This window comes from Mytilus galloprovincialis, chromosome 1 (assembly GCF_965363235.1).
Source record: "Mytilus galloprovincialis chromosome 1, xbMytGall1.hap1.1, whole genome shotgun sequence".
Lineage (NCBI taxonomy): Eukaryota > Metazoa > Mollusca > Bivalvia > Mytilida > Mytilidae > Mytilus > Mytilus galloprovincialis.
The window spans coordinates 31,560,157-31,584,233 of record NC_134838.1 but is presented as its reverse complement, the minus strand read 5'-3'; the positions used below and the strand labels follow the sequence as shown (position 1 = coordinate 31,584,233).

The 24,077-nt window shown below is 33.1% G+C and overlaps 2 protein-coding genes and 1 long non-coding RNA gene across 4 annotated transcripts in view; 2 read left to right on the top strand and 1 right to left on the bottom strand.

The window, feature by feature from the left end:
• Positions 1-23,660, bottom strand: part of LOC143071603 (uncharacterized) — a 90,181-nt gene extending 66,521 nt beyond the window's left edge. Inside the window, exon 1 of the long non-coding RNA XR_012976923.1 lies at positions 23,542-23,660. This is a non-coding gene — a long non-coding RNA (uncharacterized LOC143071603). The remainder of the gene's footprint in view (positions 1-23,541) is intronic.
• Positions 1-24,077, top strand: part of LOC143071587 (peptidyl-prolyl cis-trans isomerase Fkbp12-like) — a 93,000-nt gene that overhangs the window by 9,799 nt on the left and 59,124 nt on the right. Inside the window, exon 6 of one of the 2 annotated variants that reach the window (XM_076246004.1) lies at positions 149-225. In XM_076246004.1, the coding sequence (XP_076102119.1) occupies positions 149-203 (55 nt within the window). In that variant the 3' untranslated portion in view covers positions 204-225. Of the gene's footprint in view, positions 1-148; positions 2,749-24,077 lie in introns of those variants that run through there. The other variant, XM_076245997.1, reaches the window with a different exon arrangement.
• Positions 11,770-19,516, top strand: LOC143071473 (uncharacterized). The gene is made up of 6 exons (XM_076245784.1): positions 11,770-12,295; positions 12,696-12,743; positions 15,154-15,246; positions 16,187-16,209; positions 17,446-17,517; positions 19,344-19,516. Exons 1-6 carry the CDS (start codon positions 11,905-11,907, stop codon positions 19,398-19,400), a joined length of 684 nt encoding a protein of 227 aa, XP_076101899.1. The 5' UTR covers positions 11,770-11,904; the 3' UTR covers positions 19,401-19,516.

The following is a 24,077-nucleotide window of genomic DNA, read 5'->3' as shown; positions in this document are numbered from 1 at the left end:
TTGGAACTTTTTCCTTAGAAAAGTGCCTGTGAAAACAGATCTTAAAAAAAGATAACAATTTGATTTAAATTTGTAAATGTTTTAATCAACAAATGTCATGTATGAGACTGCAAATATTAGAGTTTTAATTTTTCTTAACATTTCATACTATACCACCAAATTCCACTTTGATATTTGAAGTTGAACTTTTAAGCATCCAGTGATCTCATCAAGAATTGCCATACAGGACATGCAGAGAGGAAGTGTTTTACATCTTCATATTGCAAAATAGCAGCCAATGAATGATTTATTCCAGATGTCTCTGATATTGATTATTACAGAAACATTAGAGTTGATAAAGTGTCTCTTTTTATATTAAGATACCAACATTCATTACTTCTGCTTACCGGTATACACCTTTCTAGAAAGTCATCCCTGAAAACCTGAATTTGACTTCACATTTATTCAAGGTCATTCAATGCTGTATTTTGAGATTTTTTTACACAGCTACATTAATTAGTGTGAGATTATAGTGAATTTGAAATTGCATGGATTGCTTTCATCTACCTTTTGTTTAAATGTTACAAAATAAGATCTTTGGTCTCTTCTTTTTTTTAAAAGGTCCAAAAAGTCAATTTTATGGGATAAAAAAGGGATAGGAAAAAAAAACCAACAAAAAATTCAATTAAAATTATTTAAGGTGGAACCAAACACCTTGATTTAGTTGAATAGGCTTGTTTAATTTTCATAAAATTTTGACAAAAAATTTACTATGAACCTTTCACAAAAAGATTTTTTTTTTATGCCCCACCTACGATAGTAGAGGGGCATTATGTTTTCTGGTCTGTCCGTCCGTCCGTCCGTCTGTCCGTTCGTTCGTCCGTCCGTCTGTCCCGCTTCAGGTTAAAGTTTTTGGTCAAGGTAGTTTTTGATGAAGTTTAAGTCCAATCGACTTCAAACTTAGTACACATGTCCCCTATGATATGATCTTTCTAATTTTAATGCCAAATTAGAGTTTTTACCCCAATTTCACGGTCCACTGAACATGGAAAATGATAGTGCGAGTGGGGCATTCGTGTACTGAGGACACATTCTTGTTTTAAACTTGAACCAAACACTTTATCAGAAAAATTTCATTGGATATATAGCAGTTTGACAAACTTTTTTTATTGTAAAGAAGCTTAATATTTCCTTAACCATAGAATGTGATTAAAAGGTTCACCTGCTTTTTATAGAGTTATCTCCCTGTAGTGTTATGTACCACTATTGTCCTCAAAGTCATGCTTTATTCTTTATATTGTTGAATTTTTAATGCTATGCTATTTGATAATTTTATCATGATTCAAATTATAATTAATTTATGACGAATTTATATGTTTTCTTCTCAACTTTTTCTTTTCTATGTTGAAAAGTCTTTTTTATTGATATTTATTGCATTTGAAACATTTTGATTTGGGTAAAGATTGCACAATGTACAATGGAATACCCCTAGCCACTGGCGGGTTACCAATATTTCATACACTTTCTATATGTTTATTATAAATACACACCTCATAGTGCAGTGAGATATACTTAAGATCCATTCAGTGCCTGTTTCAGGCAATATATATCTACCGGTATAATAGGCATAATTATTATAAAAATGGTGAGTGTGTGTGTTTTTAAATTGACATATCTTTTTTTTTAAATATTTAAACCAACTGTTTCAATTTTGTTTCTGGGGTAAAGATGGCAAAAAGTACAAACTAATCCCCATAACCACTGGTTGGTAAGTTATATTTCAACCCAATTCTTCCGGAGTATTATGAGTACACAAAAAATAGTGCAGTGATGTGTATTTACTTTAATTTGTATTATATTCATGCCCATGTCATGCAATTGATTAATAATGTATGCTTAGTTATCCAAGTTACAAAGTTGTGTGTGTGTGTAAATGTATTATCGAGAAAACCTAATTATTAAAAGTTGCATAAGTCGTGGTAACTGACTCAATCTGTCCTGCCAACAGTATTATGGACAAAGGGAAATAATTCATTTAGAATATTGCTTAAATGTATTTCTTGCATTATTATTATTCCTCAAATTAAAGTTACCCCTTCCACCCTTTCAATACTCACGAGCTTTTTGAATGTATTATACTGTACAACAGAGTAAAAAAGTAAAAGACCACTTTTTAATGGTCAAGGTTAAACAGAAATAATTGTTTTCAAAAAAAGTTGAAATATGAGAAGTACCTTTATTAAAATATTGAATTTACTGTGGATTCAGAAATGAATATTATTAGTTGTTTAGAACAGAGTCATGGAGATTTGAGAAAGGCTGGGACTCATCATATTTATTTATATTGATTTTTACATGATTTAGAAAGCATTTCTCATGAGGAAATAAGACTTTCTTTGCTTTTTTGGAGCTTAATTTATACAATAAAGGACTTGTAATAGTTGAGTTCAGTCCTCCTTTTAAATATCTTTAAGGCATTTTTTATGTGCCATAATCATGATTGAGGTTTTTATATGTAATTATTACCAATAATTTATTTGTAAGACTTTTTAAAGGTTGATGGGGAAATAAAAGGGAACCACATCTGATAATGCAAATAATTATCCAGAATAGCATTAGTGCTAAAAGTAGATAATTAAAGGTTGTTTAAATCCTTATTGCACATTTAATGTGTTCTATTGTGCTTTCTTTATATCATTGTTTATGATCAAATCTTTATTATGTTTTATTATATGCTTGTTTTATAATACAATAAATGTATTCAAATGATTCTTACTGGATTTCTACTTTCCCAGAAAATAATGATTTAAAAATAGAGACTCTAAAGAGCCTGTGTCGCTCACCTTGGTCTATGTGAATATTCAACAAAGGACACAGATGGATTTATGAAAAATTGTGTTTTGGTGATGGTGATGTGTTTGTAGATCTTACTTTACTCAACATTCTTGCTGCTTACAATTATCTCTATCTATAATGATTGGCTCAGTAGTTTCAGTGGAAAATGTAAGTAAAAATTTACAAATTTTATGAAAATAGTTAAAAATTGACTATAAGGGGCAATAACTCCTTAGGGGGTCAATTGACCATTTTGGTCATGTTGACTTATTTTTAGGACTTACTTTGCTGTAAATTATTGCTGTATACAGTTTATCTCTATCTATAATAACATTTAACAAAAAACAGCAAAATTTCCTTAAAATTACCAAATTGAGGGGCAGCAACCTAAGAACCTGTTGTCCAATTCATCTGAAAATTTTAGAGCAGATAGATGTTGACCTAGTCAACAATTTCAAATCCTGTCAGATTTACTCTAAATGCTTTGGTTTTTGAGTTATAAGCCAAAAACTGCATTTTACCCCTATGTTCTATGTTAATATGGCAGCCATCTGGGTTGGTAAGCTGGGTCACCAGACACATTTTTTAGCTCACCTGGCCCAAAGGGCCAAGTGAGCTTTTCCCATCACTTTGCGGACGGTGTCGTCGTCCATCGTCCGGCGTCGTTAACTTTTACAAAAATCTTCTCCTCTGAAACTACTGGGCCAAATTTAACCAAACTTGGCCACAATCATCATTTGGGTATTTAGTTTAAAAAATTTGTCCGGTGACCCGGCCAACCAACTAATATGGCCGCCATGGCTAAAAATAGAACATGGGGGTAAAAAGCAGTTTTTGGCTTATAACTCAAAAACCAAAGCATTTAGAGCAAATCTGACAGGTTAAAATTGTTTATCTGGTCAAGATCTTTATTCCTTGAAATTTTCAGATGAATCAGACAACTCGTTGTTGGGTTGCTGCCCCTAAATTGGTAATTTTAAGGAAATTTTACTGTTTTTGGTTTTTATCTTGAATATTATTATAGATAGAGATAAACTGTAAAGAGCAATAATGTTCAGCGAAGTAAGATTTACAAATAAGTTAACATGACCGAAATGGTCAGTTGACCCCTTTAGGAGTTATTGCCCTTTTTAGTCTATTTTTAACCATTTTTAGTAAATCTTAGTAATCTGTTACAAAAATCTTCTCCTCTGAAACTACTAGGCCAAATTAATCCAAACTTGGCCACAATCATTTTTTGGGTATATAGTTTAAAAAACGTGTCCGTTGACCCAGCCAACCAACCAAGATGACCGCCATGGCTAAAAATAGAACATAGGGGTAAAATGCAGTTTTTGGCTTATAACTCAAAAACCAAAGCATTTAGAGCAAATCTGACACGAGGTAAAATTGTTAATCAGGTCAAGATCTATCTGCCCTGAAATTTTCAGATGAATCAGACAACCCTTTGTTGGGTTGCTGCCCCTGAATTGGTAATTTTAAGGAAATTTGGCTGTTTTTGGTTATTATCTTGAATATTATTATAGATAGAGATAAACTGTAAACAGCAATAATATTTAGCAAAGTAAGATTTACAAATAAGTCCAGTTGACCGCAATGGTCAATTGATCCCTTAAGGAGTTATTGTCCTTTATAGTCAATTTTAAACAATTTTTCATAAAATTTGTAAAATTTTACTAACATTTTCCACTGAAACTACTGGGCCAAGTTCATTATAGATAGAGATAATTGTAAGCAGCAAGAATGTTCAGTAAAGTAAGATGTACATACACATCACCATCAACAAAAAACAATTTTGTCATGAATCCATCTGCTTCCTTTGATTAATATTCACATAGACCAAGGTGAGCGACACTGGCTCTTTAGAGCCTCTAGTAAAACTAGATGATGATTGTGGCCAAGTTTGATTTAATTTGGCCTAGTAGTTTCAGAGGAGAAGATTTTTTTAGCTCACCTGGCCCGAAGGGCCAAGTGAGCTTTTCTCACCACTTGGCGTCCGTCGTCCGTCGTCGTCCGTCGTCGTCGTCCGTCGTCGTCGTCGTTAACAATTTACATTTTGAACTTCTTCTAGAGAACCACTGAATGGAATGGAACCAAACATGGCATGAATGTTCCTTATGAGGTGCTGACCAAGTGTTGTTACTTTGTAGCCGATCCATCATCCAAGATGGCCGCCAGCGGGGGACTTAGTTTAACATAGGAGGCTATGGGAAATGCATACAAATGAATTCTTTTAGAGAACCACTGAATGGAATGAAACCAAACATGGCATGAATGTTCCTTATGAGGTGCTGACCAAGTGTTGTTACTTTGTTGCCGATCCATCATCCAAGATGGCCGCCAGCTGGGGACTTAGTTTAACATAGGACCCTATGGGAAATGCATACAAATGACTTCTTTTAGAGAACCACTGAATGGAATAAAACCAAACATATTATGAATGTTCCTTCATGGGTGCTGACCAAGTGTTGTTACTTTGTAGCCGATCCATCATCCAAGATGGCCGCCAGCGGGGGACTTAGTTTAACATAGGACCCTATGGGAAATGCATACAAATGACTTCTTCTAGAGAACCACTTAATGGAATGAAACCAAACATAGCATGAATGTTCCTTATGGAGTGCTGACCAAGTGTTGTTACTTTGTAGCCGATCCATTATCCAAGATGGCCGCCAGCTGTGGACTTAGTTTAACATAGGACCCTATTGGAAATGCATACAAATGACTTCTTCTAGTGTACCACTGAATGGAATGAAACCAAACATGGCATGAATGTTCCTTATGTGGTGCTGACCAAGTGTTGTTACTTTGTAGCCGATCCATCATCCAAGATGGCCGCCAGCGTGGGACTTAGTTTAACATAGGACCCTATGGGAAATGCAAACAAATGACTTCTTTTAGAGAACCACTGAATGGAATGAAATCAAACATGGCATGAATCTTCCTAATGTGGTGCTGACCAAGTGTTGTTACTTTGTAGCGGATCTATTATCCAGAATTGCCGCCAGCGGGGGACTTAGTTTAACATAGGACCCTATGGGAAATGCATACAAATGACTTCTTTTAGAGAACCACTGAATGAAATGAAACCAAACATGGCATGAATGTTCCTTATGAGGTGCTGACCAAGTGTTGTTACTTTGTAGCGGATCCATTATCCAGAATTGCCGCCAGCGGGGGACTTAGTTTAACATAGGACCCTATGGGAAATGCATACAAATGACTTCTTTAAGAGAACCACTGAATGAAATAAAACCAAACATGGCATGAATGTTCCTTATGAGGTGCTGACCAAGTGTTGTTACTTTGTAGCCGATCCGTCATCCAAGATGGCCGCCAGTGGGGGTACTTTTGAATGAAATTAAACATGTTCCTTTCCTTATAAATGAGGTTGTGTTGTCACTTTTAGCCAAATTTTATACTTTTTTATATGATTTCAAAAACCCAAGTAGAATCAGGTGAGCGATACAGGCTCTTGAGAGCCTCTAGTTAAAGATAACGAAGATATACGAAAAATGGTTAAAAATTGACTATAAAGGGCAAAAACTCCTAAAGGGGTCAACTGACTATTTTGGTCCTGTTGACTTATTTGTAAATCTTACTTTGCTGAACATTTTTGCTGTTTACAATTTATCTCTATCTATAATAATATTCAAGATAAAAACCAAAAACAGCAAAATTTCCTAAAATGACCAATTCAGGGGCAGCAACCTAACAACGGGTTGTCCAATTCATCTGAAAATTTCAGGGCATATAGATCTTGACCTGATAAACAATTTTACCCCATGTCAGATTTGCTCTTAATGCTTTGGTTTTTTAGTTATAAGCCAAAAACTGCATTTTACCCCTATGTTCTATGTTTAGCCATGGTGGCCATCTTGGTTTGCTGGCCGGGTCACCAGACACAATTTTTAAACTAGATACCCTAATAATGATTTTGTCCATGTTTGGTTAAATTTGGCTTAGTAGTTTCAGAGGAGAAGATTTTTGTAAAAGTTAACGACGACGAACGACGACGGACCAGGTGAGCTAAAAAGGAGTGCATCAATCATACAGATGTCCAAGGAATACTGGAAAAAAAATTAAACAGCCACATCTGGAAAAAAATCTCTTAGAAAAAAATCACAATTGGACCAATTGTTGAATGACTTCAATCTCTGGAGCCTGTCTTGGAATAATCCAACACTTGCATTGAATTGTGAGCAATTCCTTTTGTTTAATAAATATAAGGAGATGTGGTATGAGTGCCAATATTTTGTTCCTGTTGTGTTACTTATATTAAGGAATTAAATATGTTCATCATCAATTCATTTATGGTCTTTAGTCCAAATATATTTATCTACAATGTACTTGTAATGTTGATTACAGCAATCATATCTCTGATTGTAGTATCCAACAATGCTAACTTTTATTAAGAAATTTCAATGTAGTTATGCATAACAATGTAATTTGTCCAATATCTCTTTTGCTTTACAATGGTGTTTACGGTTCTGGATGGGATTACAGAATAAAGAACAATGGACAAAAATTGCAGAAGGACAAAAAAAAGGAAGCGACGGATTATGTGTCCTTATAGGGTGACATATCTTCCTGTGCACTGTTAGCTGGGTTCATATTTTCATAATATAAAAACATGTTCTAGTCCATTGGATGTGCATTTGATTCGCCACTGGATGAAAAACAACCATGTATCATGATCTATCATCATCATCTATTTATTAGTGTACACAATTTCAATCCGGATGTCTCTAATGGGTTTGTTTACAAACACTAGGACAATACCACTGCTGGTTGAGTTTTCTCCCCAAGGGTACCACCAGCCCAGTAGTCAGCACTTCTGAGTTGATATGAATTATCTTTGATTTGCATGGTCTTAATAATGTATAAACTGTTTACCAAACTTTTAATGTTTCAAAACTTTGTTTGTTTTTTTTTACGCCGGAGACGATTACCTCAGATGTATTTGGCAAAAACTTTAGGAATTTTAGTTCATCAAAGCTCTCCAACTTTGTACTTTATTTGGCCCTTTAATTTTTATTTTGAGGGTTGGACTAATAAATCTACTGCCTCTCTTCCGTTGTCATTCGATGCGATATATTTGGCCGTGCAATGTATTTATCCAAATCAAGTTTACATTTGCGTATCTCCTAGTGCACGCAAATCAGGATTGATATTCTAGAATTCATTTTCTTTTCCCCGATGTAAATGTGATATTTGACATTGGACGAAAAACACCTGGTGAAATCTGTCACCTTGAAGTCGACCGTGACAGCACAGCACCTGGTGTTTGGTACTTCTTGATAGTAAAACCACTACAGCGGTGGTAAATGACCTTGAGTTATGAAAGGCAAATACTGTCTAATTTTCTGCCGGAATAAAAAAAACTTTCTTCTAAAGCCAAAAAGAGCGACTTCAAGCATTGCGCACTAACACCATAGGAGGTTTAACTTTTTTTTTATCATGATTGACTACATCAAGTTCAACTAGTGGGGGCCATATTTTTAATCTGATGAGGTTCATTTAATTGTTGGGAGTATGTCCGTGAACATCATTACTGCCAGGATTCCATTCATACGGCTAAGTGGTTTTAGAAGAGAAGATTTTTTTTTTAAAGTTATGACAAACGACAGACACCAAATGATAGCAGAAGTTTAGCCGGAAATATAATACTTGCTAACATGGAGATGTTTTAAAATTATGATTGTCACTAATGAAACAACTATCTACCGGTGCCTGGAGGATGAATATTTTAATATAATCAAGTCCCCATAAGGTCTTCAACAATGAGCAAATATATCATGTGGCGGAGTTGAACATGTTTTTAGGCACCTAGCCCTCACCCTGATCTGAAACAGTAGTGTAACAGCACAACATAAAAACAAACTTAAAAGCAATCCAAAATAGATTGACTCGTAACTTTTAAGGTCGGTACTCGATAGAAAGACAGAGGAGCCCAAGTACCGATCTAAGAGTAGTCGCAGTTGCTCAAAGCTAGCTAAAATCATTGTTTCACTAAACCATAATTTCCAATAATTAATTATAAACCAGTTCACATACAATTGATTTAGTGTTAAGACTTCATTAGCACCACGAAAAAGGCATGCGATGTCAAAAAATAAGTATGGAAGGATGCAGGAACATAAGTGCCCATAAACGTATAGTCCGTAGTGAAACAGCTGTTTCCGCTCTTTAATCGGGTTGTTGTCTCCTTTACATATTACCCATTTCCATTCTCAATTTTATTGGATATGCATTAAAATATTAATGAATAATATAAACTAGTACTGATAAAGACAATACTCAAAGATCTTACTACAAATAAAAACGATAACCTTTATTATGTTTATCTAATGTAGGTCGTTTCCAAATTTACGTGCTCTATAAACAACATCAAGGTAAACTTAAAAGGATGTGACATACAGTTGGTCATCATAATTCTACAGACACTGCCAAACTTCCAAAACTTCTATGTTTCTATGAAATATTTTGATAAAGTTATTTTGAGCTAACGAAATCCCTGAATTTTCCTCGGAGTTCAGTATTTTTGTGTTTTTACTTTTTACCAGGTATACATATATTAGGTTCTTTGAAATCAAAAACTTTGCTTAAGGCCCTGCCATTACGAACGAGTTGTTAAAAATATGTACTTCCCAAGGCTGTAACTACCATTGGTGCAAGTGAGGCAATTGCCTCACTAAAATTTCGACACTGATTTTTTTGTATATATTTTTTTAAATATATATTAAATATAATAGTCATTTGTTGCTCTGTCTCAACCTTAATTTCTATAACTTAATTGTCATCATTCCTATTAAATTATTCTTCCTGGATATAACTCAGCATCTCAACGGATGATGTTTTTCGATTACATTAACCTAGTAACGATAATCATCATGGATCTCTGGTTATAAACAGGCTCTTGCATAAAAAAGGAAAGCGCTACCGTAAAGGTAAAGAAGGAGTCTGAGTATTGAATATAACTTCATTAGAACTAATCCAAAAACGATAAGTAGACTGACAAATCAAGTACTGGGCATCGCAAGGGGCAATCCTGTCTGCGTATTCATTTCTCTGTTTCACCAACTTTAATTTTTCTCTTTACAGATAAATAAAATATAAATAATATGAAACATGCTTGGATTAGTTTTTATCCATGTTTCTTTAACCTTAAAAAGTGAGAAAAAAAAACCATTCCATATTCCAATTTGACATTATTGAACAACGGTAGAACCTTTGAAACGGGATTTTGTCTTCACTTATTCGGGACTACGGAATTTCGTGTCTTTATATTCGCGGTCACTGAATCGTAAATCCTCAACCCCTAACCCCAAAATTTATAGATTCTGGAACGATGGTGCTTACAGGAAAGCTTAATTCCCGTTTGCAAACAAAACTGTGTCTACCAGTGCTGCGACCGAATTGCTGATGGAATTGGAAGAAGACAACGATTATTGTGTTATGATAGTGTGCTACCGCTAGAAACACAAATCTCCCTGAAACGACTGAAAACTTGGAAAAGAGCATGCATGAGTGGCGAGAGATTGTGCGGTCTTGTCATGTTCCATGTTCATCTCGAAAAGGATGTCAGCAGACCAAATATTCTAAAACTTATAATTTGACGAAACCGGCTTTAGAAAAAATTGGCAAACTCTGCTTAAACTTTGTTTTATGTTCTGGCAACAGACTCAAATTGATATTTGGATGATTATCTAACATATAAATTTAATAAAGTTGTTCAAAATTTGGTGTTAGTAAATTAGTCTTTAAAAATATGAAAAATTTATATAAAAAGTGTCCAACATTTTGTAAAACATTGTCAAACTCTCTGGAAATGTCTAGAATGCAGGATTTTGCACCATTCATTGCATACCCTCCAAAAAAAAAAATACTCCTCGCTTCGCTCGGCTCAATTATTTTGCCTCACTAAAATAATATGCCTAGTTACGGCCTTGCTACCACAAGACGGATCAGAAGGAAAATCACCGTTAAAAGAAGGAAAATTATCAATAGAGAGAGGAAAAACGTCTCTTGTTAAATGATCTTAAATCTTTTATCTCGTGTGCAACTGAATAAACCAATAAAGAAAAAGAAAATTATTTCTGTCTATATTAGATGTATTTAAAGTCAATTCTCTTTAGTAAATGGTTGCATTGTGTCAAGAGAAATTTCATTATTCAAATAAAAACTTATCAGCAAGGTAATAAGTGTTATTAACTTTATATATCTATTAAGCGAAAATAAAACCCATCTTTTACCAAATCCGGTCATCAACTGTGACTTATAACAATAAGGAATACGTATGTTACAAAGGGTGCAATGGGTGGCAATATGAATACACGTCGTTGAATTTATTTGAGTTTGAGTTGCAGCAAACACATTTTCTGTTTGATACGATTGCGTGAAAGGAAGTGAACCTAGTCGAAATGTCATAACAGCCATTCAGATTTAAAGGAAAATTTAAAGTAAACATTTTTTTCTAAACCATCCTCAAAGAGTTTTTAAAACACTCCAAAACAAAAATTCCATTATTTTCAAATGCTTTGTTTCACAAGTTTCTCAAATGAAAAAAAAAGTCCGGGAACTAGTGAATTGAACAGAAATGTCAATGGCAATAACCTCAGTCCAGCAGCCAACATGAATTGACACTTAATATGGATTTTTTTGTAGTTTATATGGCTTATACATAGTAGGCACCTCCAACTGTTTAGAAGAGAAGATGTTCTTGACGTTTATTTCTTTCTTTTATACAAGTGAGAAAAAAAAACCAACAGCTGCGGGGGTGTTGTCAATGTGGGAGTAATCATTATAAACAAGCAAATATTAAAAATAATCATAAAAATACAGTTAACATGGTATGTTTATGTTAGGATAAAATAATAGAACATTTTCATCTACTAGTTATACAAATAGGAACGCGTGTAACAACGTCACATTCGCACTACAATGATTGATATATACGACCTAAAGGCATGATGTTCTAACTGGGATTTCAAAAGACAATTACTCGATTCAGTGACGAATCGTTCCCGTGATTGATGACAAAAAACATTAAGTAATTTTCGGTAGTCATTCAATATCATAGAAACTAACATGGCGACAGGACATCTTCTTTTGTTTGTCTTTTCCATTTGTATCGTACCAGCACTGCAACAAGCATGGAATCCACCATCTAACGCACAGCCTTCATGGCAGAACCCTGCTCCCGCCCCACAACAAGTACAAGCACAACCTGTACAGCCTGCACAACCAGCCTGGAACCAGCCTGCTCAACAACCAGGCCCGCAACCGTGGGGCGCTGCTCAACCTGCAGCTAATGCACCGCCTGCAGCTCAAACATCGGTATGGAACCAACAAACGCAGGCACAACCACAGCCACAACCGCAGCCACAACCGGCAACTGGAAACACAGCAGCAGAGTCTAAAACTACACAAAAAGGATCAGGTGTTGGTGTACGGATGCTACCAATAAAACCCGGAGATGGTATGTCGTCTGCTATATTCAAAATAAACAAATTGTACAAAAAAAAAAAAAAAAAAAAATCAGAATGTCATTTTAAATATTTCATTTCTACTTTGGATATTCTCTATATGGTTGGCAATTACGTCATCAACTTCAACATAGCTTACAAAATCAAAACTGCTCGTTATTTTGTGCTCAAATTTAGCAATCAAAATATGTATGAAGTTTTAATTTACACTAATGGCATCAGAATTGAATACTAATATTTGAAAATATATATACGTACAAATTACGATTACAAAAAGTACGACATATTAGAAAGGAGAAAATTAAATGGAAAAAAATGTGAATTGTGCAATCATTGTTGTAAATTAAGAAATTTTAAATATGAGTTTGTAATATGAATTAAATATACTTTTAGGGAAAACCTTTCCAAGTATGGGCCAGAACGTAACAGTGCATTATACGGGTAAGACAATATTACCGTTGTATGTTTAAATGTTAAAATAAATGTAATAAGGGACAGCCTTGACGCACCGCACCCTCTTTGAAATATTGTAAATATGTTTGCTGTCAGAGCTTGAGTTTTTCTTTTTTGAGACTGATATAAATTTGTTGTATCGTTTTCTTCAAATTTATAATGATAAATCTACATTTCATGAAAATTAAGATGTCAACATGTTCAAGGAAATACTGAGAACAAGTGCGTCTAGGCATAGTGTGAATAATGTTCATTCATTTCTTAAAACAAATGTTTTTTATATACCAATACACAGCCGTTCACCGGTAAACTGTGTAAACCTGTCAATATTTAGGATAAACATGTCAATACGTAAAATAAACTGTGATTATTCAGATTATGATAGAATTGACCCACTATACAAATCATCAGTGTTGGCAATAAATAAAAAAAGAAGAACGTGGCCATTGTCAAGACTTGAAATCATACGACTATGAGTTGTCTTCATTGGTCTTATTTTTATATTATAAACTGATTTTTGTTACAATACATGACAAAGAGAGAAAACAAGGAGAAAAACCCAGAAAAAAGCATGATAAATTTGTAAGGGTTCCGCGGCACCCAGTGTCTCGCCTACTTTTGCCTATTTTGGTAAAAATCTAGGATAGTTTATGAATCTAATAAATGTTTTAAAAACTTTAACTGCAAACTGTATGTTATGTTAACTGGAAGAGAAACTAAGTCCATTTATATATTTTAACAAAATTTCCTTCTAAATACTAGCTTTTGGTCATAAACAAGCTTCTGTCATAGTTTGGTACACATCCATGATAGTTCAAAAAAGTTATTCAAATTTTAAAACTTTACCACAGAGTGAATGTATAACTGACAGAAGTCCATTCATAAGTAAAATACGGATAAACAGGATTTTTTTTTAATTTAATTTAAACTTCTGGATACTATCGTATGATCATAAACAAGCTTCTGTTCAAGTTTTGTAGAAATCCTGGAAAGTTGAAGATTGTTATTACAATTTTCAAAAACAGAGTGAATATTTGTTGAAGTATGAAAATGTCTTCAACACACATATATTCAATAAATATCGAATTAAACAGTTTCTTAAAAATATTTGCCTATTTGCAAAAATATCAAAATAACCCATTATTTTACAAATGTTTTAATGATGTCATAATAATCCTGTGATGATTGCATTGTTACATGGTAATTTGACGTGAAAAGTTTGTTCAAACCACAAAAATCCATCTAAACCAGTTGTCAAATATGTAGAAAAACATGTTAATTGTTATGCTTGTTTGTTATATATGTGTTTTATAACAGATCGACATATAAAATGATTTATGTCAGCGGGTACAACATTGTTACATGTTAAGATGTACTTTCAATGATAAAAGTGTATCAAGATGCTCCCTTACGGACATTTTTAGTGAAACGATAAAATATGATACAAGACCAAAAATGGTTTTGTTTTTGGCGGTCTTATATAAACGTCAGAATAGTAGACAGATCAGTAATTATCAATTGTGTCCTAGTTTTAAACCGTTTCACTAAATAATTGTTTCCTCTTCTTAAATGCATGAATAAAGTATATAGTTTTACAAAAAATCGAGCAAAAAAAAAATCAAACATCACTTACATCTATTCAGACAGGATACCAACTGCAGACCTGCATAAGAATACAAGGATAGAAGATTGAAACAGATTATCACTATAGTATTTCAATAGTTATACGTTATTAAAGCTAAGGTGATGTTTTCGTGAACAAGAAGAGAATGGTACATTGTGATAACAAAATTACAATATATAAAAAGAAATGTAAAGATGAGGGGGAAAAAACGTCATTTTTTACTATAAACTATGGCAAGCCGTTTTACTATTTATTAGAATTTCAAGATGTGTTATATAATTTAATTTTTATAAGATATCTTATATATATTAAATAAGATATCTCATATACTAGTTAGTAGTTTATATAAGATATATCTTATAACAAGTATAAACTTTACAAGATATTTTATACACTATAAAAGATATCTTATAACCTACATTTGTATATAAGAGATCTAATAAACGATATAGTCTAAGATATCTATATAAAGTTTATTAGATATCTTGAAGTTAAAATAAATTAGGGCTAGCCAAATACAACTCGTAAGTTGATGCTAATGTTATGGCAAATATTTATGATTTATACGATGCCCTTAATTGGAAAAAGTGTTTCGAAATGCAAATACATTTCTTTATCTATTCTAATAGACATTTTTGTATCACAAATATTTGTATAAAAGAATGGTCTGCGCAGTATTTGCTGATACCTTATAAATGCTTTTTCATGGCACTTTAATATATTCATGGTCCAGATTTATTTCTTTTAGAAATTATCTTTTTTGCATTATTCCAGGTAAATTGTATTCAAATGGTCAACAATTTGATTCCTCCCTGGAACGAAATGAGCCATTTACATTCACACTTGGAGTAGGACAAGTGATAAGAGGTAAGCTTCTGTTTGACAAATTATCTCCCCTATTACAGTAGAGTTGAAGATAAGTTGCTATAACGTCGATTAAATACAAAGTTAAAACAGGTCAGTAACCACTTATATATACTTGGCTTATCTTTATGAATATATTCGATTCGATGGTATTTTACTCGACCCATGGTGTTTAATGATGGGTTCGATACCAGATGAGTAAAACAAACTTGACTATCACCTGATCCAGCATGTTAAAAATTCCCAACTCATCGGGCCGGTCCAATAAACAGCAATGTTCTTTTGCGTGCGTATCACAGTAACAGGTTCTCTTCCTGATATGCATGTAATACTTGTCGCTGGACGAGAACATCAATACATCAATCCATGCATCTGATTCTCTATAAAAATAAGAAGATGTGATACGAATGCCAATATGACGACTATCCACTAAAGACCAAATATATATGATAGTTCCATTATTCCTTTGACAGTAGTTATTTCCAAATTCCGCCAGGTATTCTCAGGACGATTAAAAAGACTAAATATACATTTTATAATATGAAATTAAGAAGACTGTGATATGATTGCCAATGAAACAAATTTTCACAAGACACAGAATGATTTAGAAATAAGCATTAATAGGCCACCGTCTGTCCTTCAACAATGAGCAAAACCCATACCGAATAGTCGGCTTTCAAAGCCATCGAAATGACAAATGTAAAACGATTTAAACGAAAAAATAATAATACAGCATCAATATTTTAAAACTGCAACAAATATTATCTCTTAATCACAAAAAAAAAAACTTCCATAAAAGTTTTATTAAAATCTATGAAGGTTTAACTAAGTTGTTGATGACCAAAAAAACTACAACCACAGACTGTGAGGGTTTGGTGGGATTTACTAACTCGATAATAATCTCAAACATATTTATGGTGTTGAATTTTCTCATTCCTTTCAGGCTGGGATATTGCCGTAGCACATGTAAGTATATATAAATTTATTATTAAATATATGATTAAGTGCATCACTAACAGAAATATAGGATTGTGATATGAGGTTAAACTACCAGGCACACACACATACACATGATTCAATTACTAAAAAAATTAAAAAATAAATAAATTTGGGTGTGAGTGTACGATATGTCAGTGGGAAAGCAACCCAATGGGAAAAAAACCCATCGAATATGGGTCCGCGATTGCCGCTGTACGATAAAAGTGTAATTTTGCATGCCTATTTATCACAAAACACGGAAGCAAGTATAAAAAATATCTAACTTTTTTGTAAGATTGAGCTTGAAAATGTTTCTTCCAAAGTTAAATAAAATTTCCTGAAAGTTTAACAATTTTATTGATGACTGAAAAATTGATACCAGCATGTATGTAAAAGTGAACTGCAAAAAAGTTCAAATATCAGTTAGATACAGCCCAAAAAAAGATAAAAACAAAATATATTAAAATTGCATCAGATTTAAATTTTTAAATAACAAAAAAAAAGAGACCTCAGACAAATTTTTTTAGCAGACGTAAGAAGGATTTACAAACCGAAAGTTATTGATGACTACACTACTACTTTTACCACAGACTGAATGAGGGTCTGGACAAGGTTAACAGAATAATGAATAATAGAACAATATCACGGGAAAATAATAATTGAGAAACATGGGCATAAAAAGAAATAATAGAAAATACTGGTGTGATAAAACAATATTGAGATAATAATGGACTAACTATTAAGAAAAGAGAAAAAAACTACCAAAATAATTGAAAGGATACATAAATAAAGATCCCATGCCAGACCCTTCAGTATTTTAAAATCACTGCCAAGAAATATAAGCCCATTTAGCAGTAAAATACTGAAAATTGACAAAGATTATTTTCCAATATTGCTCTAGATACTGTCTTTTGATCACGAGACAGCTTCTTTCTGAGATTCGTTAAATTCAATGAAGGTTTGAAGACAACTATATTTTGAGGTTTGACATTTTAGATCATGTTTTTTTTATTCATTTAAAGCACTTAGTACGAAACGATATCTTTCAAATCTTGCACATAATTTGATGATAAATCGCCTGTGATGAAGAACTGACTTTAAGTACACACAAAACTATCAATCAAAAAACAGAAGACGAAGGGACCAATGGGACGTGGAAAGTGTATTGTTAAATATTGGTTATTAATAAGCGAATATACTGTACGTAAACTTTTATTTTTATAGTTGACACTAGGACAAAAAGCAAGATTTACTGTTGGACCTGAATATGCATACGGAGAACAGGGAATAAAAGGATATCCTTTTTAAAAACAAAATACTACTGACAATTATCACAACAAGTTCTATACTTAAGGCAGTTGTCTGGGTCATTCCTGATGGTTCTATTCTTCAGGTAGTTGTCTGGGTCATTCCTGATGGTTCTATTCTTCAGGTAGTTGCCTGGTTAATTCTTGATGTTTTTTTCTTACATGGTATATTTGCCTGGTTCATTTGGGTGGTTCTTTCCTTCAGATATTTGGCTGATGCATTCCTGATGGTTCTATCCTTCAGGTTATTGTGTGATTCATTCCTTGTGGTTCTATCCTTTATGCAGGTAGTTGTGAGATTCATTCCTGATGGTTCTATCCTTCAGGTTGTTGTGTGATTCATTGCTGATGGTTCTATCCTTTAAGTTGTTGTTTGATTCATTCCTTATGGTTCTATCCTTGAAGTTGTTGTTTGATTCATTCCTGATGGTTCTATCCTTCAGGTAATTATCTGTTTCTTTCCTGGTTATTCTATCCTTCATGTTGTTGTCTGATTCAATTATGTGGTTTTATCCTTCAGGTTTGCCTGGTTCCTCTCTGATGATTCTATTCTTTAGATTTATCTTTTTCTTTCCTGATAGATTTATCCAACAGGTTTGTCCGATTCATTTCTAATGGCTCTATCCTTCAGGTTGTTGTGTTGTTGTGTGATTCTTTCCATAAGTAGTTGTCGGATACATTCCTGGTGGTTCTACATGTATCCGTAGGTAGTTGTCTAATTCTTTTTTTATGGTTCGTTCTATCCTTCAGGTTGTTGTGTGATACAATTTATGATGGTTCTTTCCATATGTAGTTGTCTGATACATTCCTGGTGGTTCTATCCCTAGATAGTTGTCTGATACATTCCTAATGATTCTGTCCATGGGTAATTGTGTGATTCATTCCGGAGGGTTTTATCCTTCAGGTTTATATATCTATGGATAGAACCCTCACGAATGAATCAGAGCTCTTTGATTCAATCCATATGGTTACATCTTTAAGATAGTTGTTTAATTCATTCCTGATGGTTCTATTCTTCAGGTTGTTGTTTGATCCATTCTTGATGGTTCTATCCTCTAGGTTTGTTTGATGCAAGTCACAAATTTGTGTCTGTAAGATGGTTGTCTGATTCATTCCTTATGGTTTTATCCAAAGTGCTCTGGTTAATTCGTGAGGTTTCTATCCATTGGTATATAGTTGTGTAATTCATTCCTGATGGTTTTATCCACAGGTAGTTGTCTGATTCAATGTCCTGTACCAAGTCAGGAATATGTTGGTTGTTATCAAAAGGTTCGTTTCTATGTACATGTATGTTGGCGTTTGTTTTTGTTGCACTTCAGTGGTCCTGTCGTTCCTTTGTTTTCCTCTTATGGTTGAAGTGTTTCCTTTGGTTTTAGTTTGTAAGCCTGATTTGTTTTCGATTTATGACTTTTGAACACCGATTTACTACTGTTCCCTTTATTTATTCATTCCTTATTATTCAACTCTTCGTGTTGTTGTTTTCTTCAATTATTACATGCTTGTTCTGTTACATCTTTCAGATAATTATCTGATGCATTTATAATAACAACTTGGTTTATTAATTGTTTTGAAACTAAGGATTATTCCAGGCTTGAAAAAAAGAACTTAAAAATCCTAGACGTAGAACGTTGAAAATTATGAACTTGAAAAACTCACTCCTTTTTATAAAAGAAAATTATTAGAAAATTATTAGACAATTTCATTGGCAATAAATAAAAATAAATGTCCATGTCTTAACTGTCGACGTTCCTTTTTAGATGTAAAAAGAGAAAGTAATTTTTTACTAATGTCAAATATTCCTTAACTGTTATCACAACTATACCACCAAAATCAATACTCGTATTTGATGTTGAGCTACTATCCATCCAGTGAAGAGGAACACGAGAGTAAAGATATCTACTGATCTACTACTGAACTATAGAGAACTGTTTACTACAAAGGACACTTAAACCATGTATATGTTAAATAAACTATTTTTGATTATATAAGTGAGTTTTACATTGGAGACATTTTGTGCCTTCACCAAGACCTGCTATCTGAACCATAGGTTGGCCATCGATGCTTGTTGTCTATTTCTATTTTTCTGAATAGTCATTCGGTAGTTGATAAGATACTTTGTGCTATCCAATATGTTGGTAATTCTTCTAATCCTTACAAATACTATCTATATGTCATTCATTCAAAACGAATGCTTATCTAAGTGCAAAATTTATGTGTGGATTAAATGATGAATCCCAATACCATGGGCAACACTGAAATATGCAAACAATTTAGAACTGTGGATTCATAAAACAAGTACTTATTTTGGGTACCATACTATTTATAATTGATTACGTTGTTTAATGTTAACCATAACTGATTATTGTGATTATACAAATCTATGGTCTTGCAAAATTTGATGAATTTATGAAACCTCAAATAAAAGATTCTTTGGTATTAATTGATGTTATTAATGCCACATTACATTGTTATCTTAGTCTGGCGAAACATGGTCAATATAGGCTATACTTGCTGCATTAACTGTAAGAACTTTAATTTTGGTACATCGATTTCTATCATTTTGTACAGCCGATTGCATTGTGTGTGTCGGGAAAGGTAAAATCGTTGGTTAGCTTGCTTGTTAGCTGAACCGTGAAGTCATTATTAGGTAAGGTTTACTACCCTCCTTGATTTAGTCTAGTCCTACAGACATATATTGATTATCTGGCAGACTAGTCTACTCTTAAAAGAGGGACGAAAGATACCAAACGGACAGTCAAACTCATAAATCTATAATAAACTGACAACGCCATGGCTAAAAACGAAAAAAGACAAACACTAGCACACATGACACAACATAGAAAACTAAAGAATAAACAACACGAACCCCACCAAAAACTAGGGGTGATCTCAGGTACTCCAGAAGGGTAAGCAGATCCTGCTCCACATGTGGCACCCGTCGTGTAAGGTAGTTTACATAATCTAAAAATGACTTCCCGGTTCAGCTAACAAACAAGCTAACCAAGAAATCTACCTTTCCCTACACACTCAATGCAAACGGCTGTAACAGTTTGTTCTATATAAGTATAATTGAACGGATACACACCCACATTCTGTATGTACCTGTCTCAATTTAGGAACCTGTAATTCTGCGGTTGTAATCAATTGCTATCTGCAACAATTACTTTAAGAAAATTATCATACCGTTGTTTTTTGTATTTTGAATTTTTTCCCACTTTGTCATCCCCAGGTTCTTTTGTATTACTTATTATACAGTATGAGTTTTGCTCATTGTTGAAAGCTATAGCTTAAAAATGAGGAGGAGCTTACCAAAGGAATATTGAGTATTAAAACTCAGTGGAAAAGAACTGACAATAACATGGCAAAAACTAAAAACAACCAACCAAAAGACAAATAGCAGTGTACACACAGAATCTCTCTCTCTGAAAAAATTCAAAAAAAAATCTAGAATTCGGGGTTATACAGCTTTCACCAATTTAAACACAGCAAAGGGTAGTACTATATGGGAAGAGGAAAGCTAAGCTAGCTTAGACACAATGTACACTACAGTACATAGTAGTAATATTTATAATGGATATGCAAAAAGAAGTAGGGCAGGGTGTTTGTGCACATATAAAACTGTTACTTCCACCGACGTTTACTAAGTCAGACAGTCTGTGTATTTGTTTGTTAATGTTGGATGATTTTTTTTTTTAACTTTTTCAAAGTTGTGTAGTTGTTGTTGGTTGTTTGTTTCTGTTTTACTGCTTACTATTTTTTGTCATTTCTGTTATTCTTTTTTGTTGTATTAATCAATTCAATTAATAAGCTAGAGGTATAGAGGGAGGTTTAAGAACTCACAAACACCATATTTTGTGCCTGTCCTTCGTGAGGAACCTGTAGCCTTTGTAAGTGTTGTGTTTCTTTAAGGTAGCACAATACAAAGATTTTATAACTCCAACTCCCAAGTTTTAAAATGCTGTAACTTTCTTAATAATGCTTGAAAATTTATAAAAATGGTAGTTTTAGATAGCTAACAGATTACTCTTTCAAATTAATACAATGTTAGTATTATGCAACAATTATGTAACCAATTATAATGTTAACTGTGTCTAAAATATTTTTCACCAAATTTCCACTTTCAAATGAAATTAGCTTCTGCATAGGTATCCCTAGAGGATTGATGTTATTATATGTTGTTCCTATGGTCAATATCTACAAAAGCGTGTCTCAGATTTCAGATAGAATGTATAGAAATTTTTTTACACCTAATTAAACATTATCTTCTTTTATGTGGTTAGGATGTTTACACTAATTAGAGATTTATTAGAGAATGGAATACCATAGAGACAATCTGAGACACCCTTTTGAAGCCCATGATGTGTTGATTAAGATTTTGTTAAAATTTTCTGTATAGTTAAAGAGATGATAGAGCTAAATTCATTCAAGTGAACTTACCCAGATTTTGCCACTAATTACATAATAATTGATTACATAATGATTGCATAATTAAAATATTGCATTCATTTAAAAGATTAATCTTTTATCTTTCTATATATACCTCTTTTATTATTTTCTATGCATTCATAAGAAAGTTACAGCATTTCAAAGGTTAGTGATTGGAAGTAAAAAAATCTTTGTATTGTGCTACCTTAAAGGGGCACTAGCTACGAGATGTATAAAAAATCTAAAGTTTGATTTTTTTTCTGTTCAATCAATAATGAAGGGAAATAGTGAAATAACAATTCGCTTTTTGCAGCCAAAACGGTTCAATTTTGTCAAATTACGCTAAGAAACATTGATAATTAGTTTTTCACTTGCAAGTGAATGAGTCGACCTCTTTAAATCCATATTCATGTGAACTTCAATTTAACCCCTAGCTAGAGATTGACAACGCATGCATTGTACGTGTACTGGTTATTTAAAGAAAAAGAATGTCAACAATGAAAGTTAAACTACGGTAAATCATTTGATTACTAATTCGATGCACATAAAATCATTCTTATACGATTAAAAACAATGATAAACATCTATTTTTAATCTATGAAATAAAATCAAACAGACCTATACAAATCCAAATGCACGTGTTGGTTTAATCTATTCATATCTTTATTTATGTTTACATCGCTTATGTGTCATCTGAGGTCAAATCGATAGTTAATTAGATGGCGTCTGGACTAAAATACACACAAAACAAACCTATATATTATCTACCCCATGCTCTGTAAACTGTTTATTTTAGACTTTTGATAGTTTGGATAAATGTTTTACATTGTTATAAATCAAATATGAGAATTTAGGTCAAATCGGTGACCATGAATTTGACAGCTAGTGCCCCTTTAATACTGTTTTTTTTTGTATGTTTCAGAGTTTAGTGTGGTGTTAATTTTTCTGAAATAGTATAAATTTTTGTTTAGGGTTAGCTGAAGCCTGGATCCTGTTGCAGTATTTTCTCGCTGCACTGTAGCCCCTTTTGGTGTCTGAGGCTTATTTTGCCCTTTGATTGGGTTGTTGTCTCTTTGACACATTCCCAATGTACATTCTCTATCCTAAAAAAAGAAGGCTATTGACGAGGCTTAAAGCTTTAAATTGGCACAAACTATGCAATCATTTTCAAAGGAAAGCAAGAGATGAACTTTGCATGCCTTATAATCATTGTATGGAAACTTTTCATTATTATTTGAACCAGGAGCCCAAGTTATATCTGTTTGCATAGATTTTGAATATTTTGACAGAATAAAATTAATACATGTTTTGTAGAAGACAGCTATGTAAAAAGCCCTGCAGAAAAAAGTTGGAGGACATTCTTGCTTAAAATGATCAATCCAAATCACCTTTTCGAACTATGGATAAAAATTCATTTAAAGAAGATATAACATGCACAACTGTTCATTTATTCATACCTTTAATAGATCTTGTTTTGAGTGAAAGGAAATACATATACCAAACCAATGTAGAAGCAGACAACAGAAAATAGATAAGCACTTAAGTTAGCTTAGGGGCGACATCAAAAGTTCAATGTAGGATAAAAAACTTAATTCACATAGTTTTTTCGCTGACCCCCCTACCCCCCTTCTTAACTTAATTTGGGAAAGATTGATTTACCTATATGGATATATGTAAAATCGATTTTAGATTAACAAAACTTGCAGCAATGTGACCCCCCCCCCTCCCCTCCAAACTATTTGATTTAAGTTTTTTATCCTACATCGATCTTTTGATGCCGTCCCTTACCAACATCATACTTGCCATCAAATATTAGGAAATTAGCATTTGCTTTTGCTGAGAAAATGCAACAAAACTTTGAGACAGTTGTCAACCAAAGATTTAAATCAACAACAAGCAAAACCAATACCATGTAGAAAGCTATAAAAAGGCTCCATTATGACAAAATATGACACAATTCATAAAGTAAACCACCGACCTGATTTATACAAGGAAAGAAAAACTTGTTCTGAAAATAACTGATGAACCTGTAATATACTTATACAGGTACATGTATATTCCAAACAATTTATCAAAAGGATGTATTTAGAAAATATATGTTATCTTAATGTTTTCACACCTTTA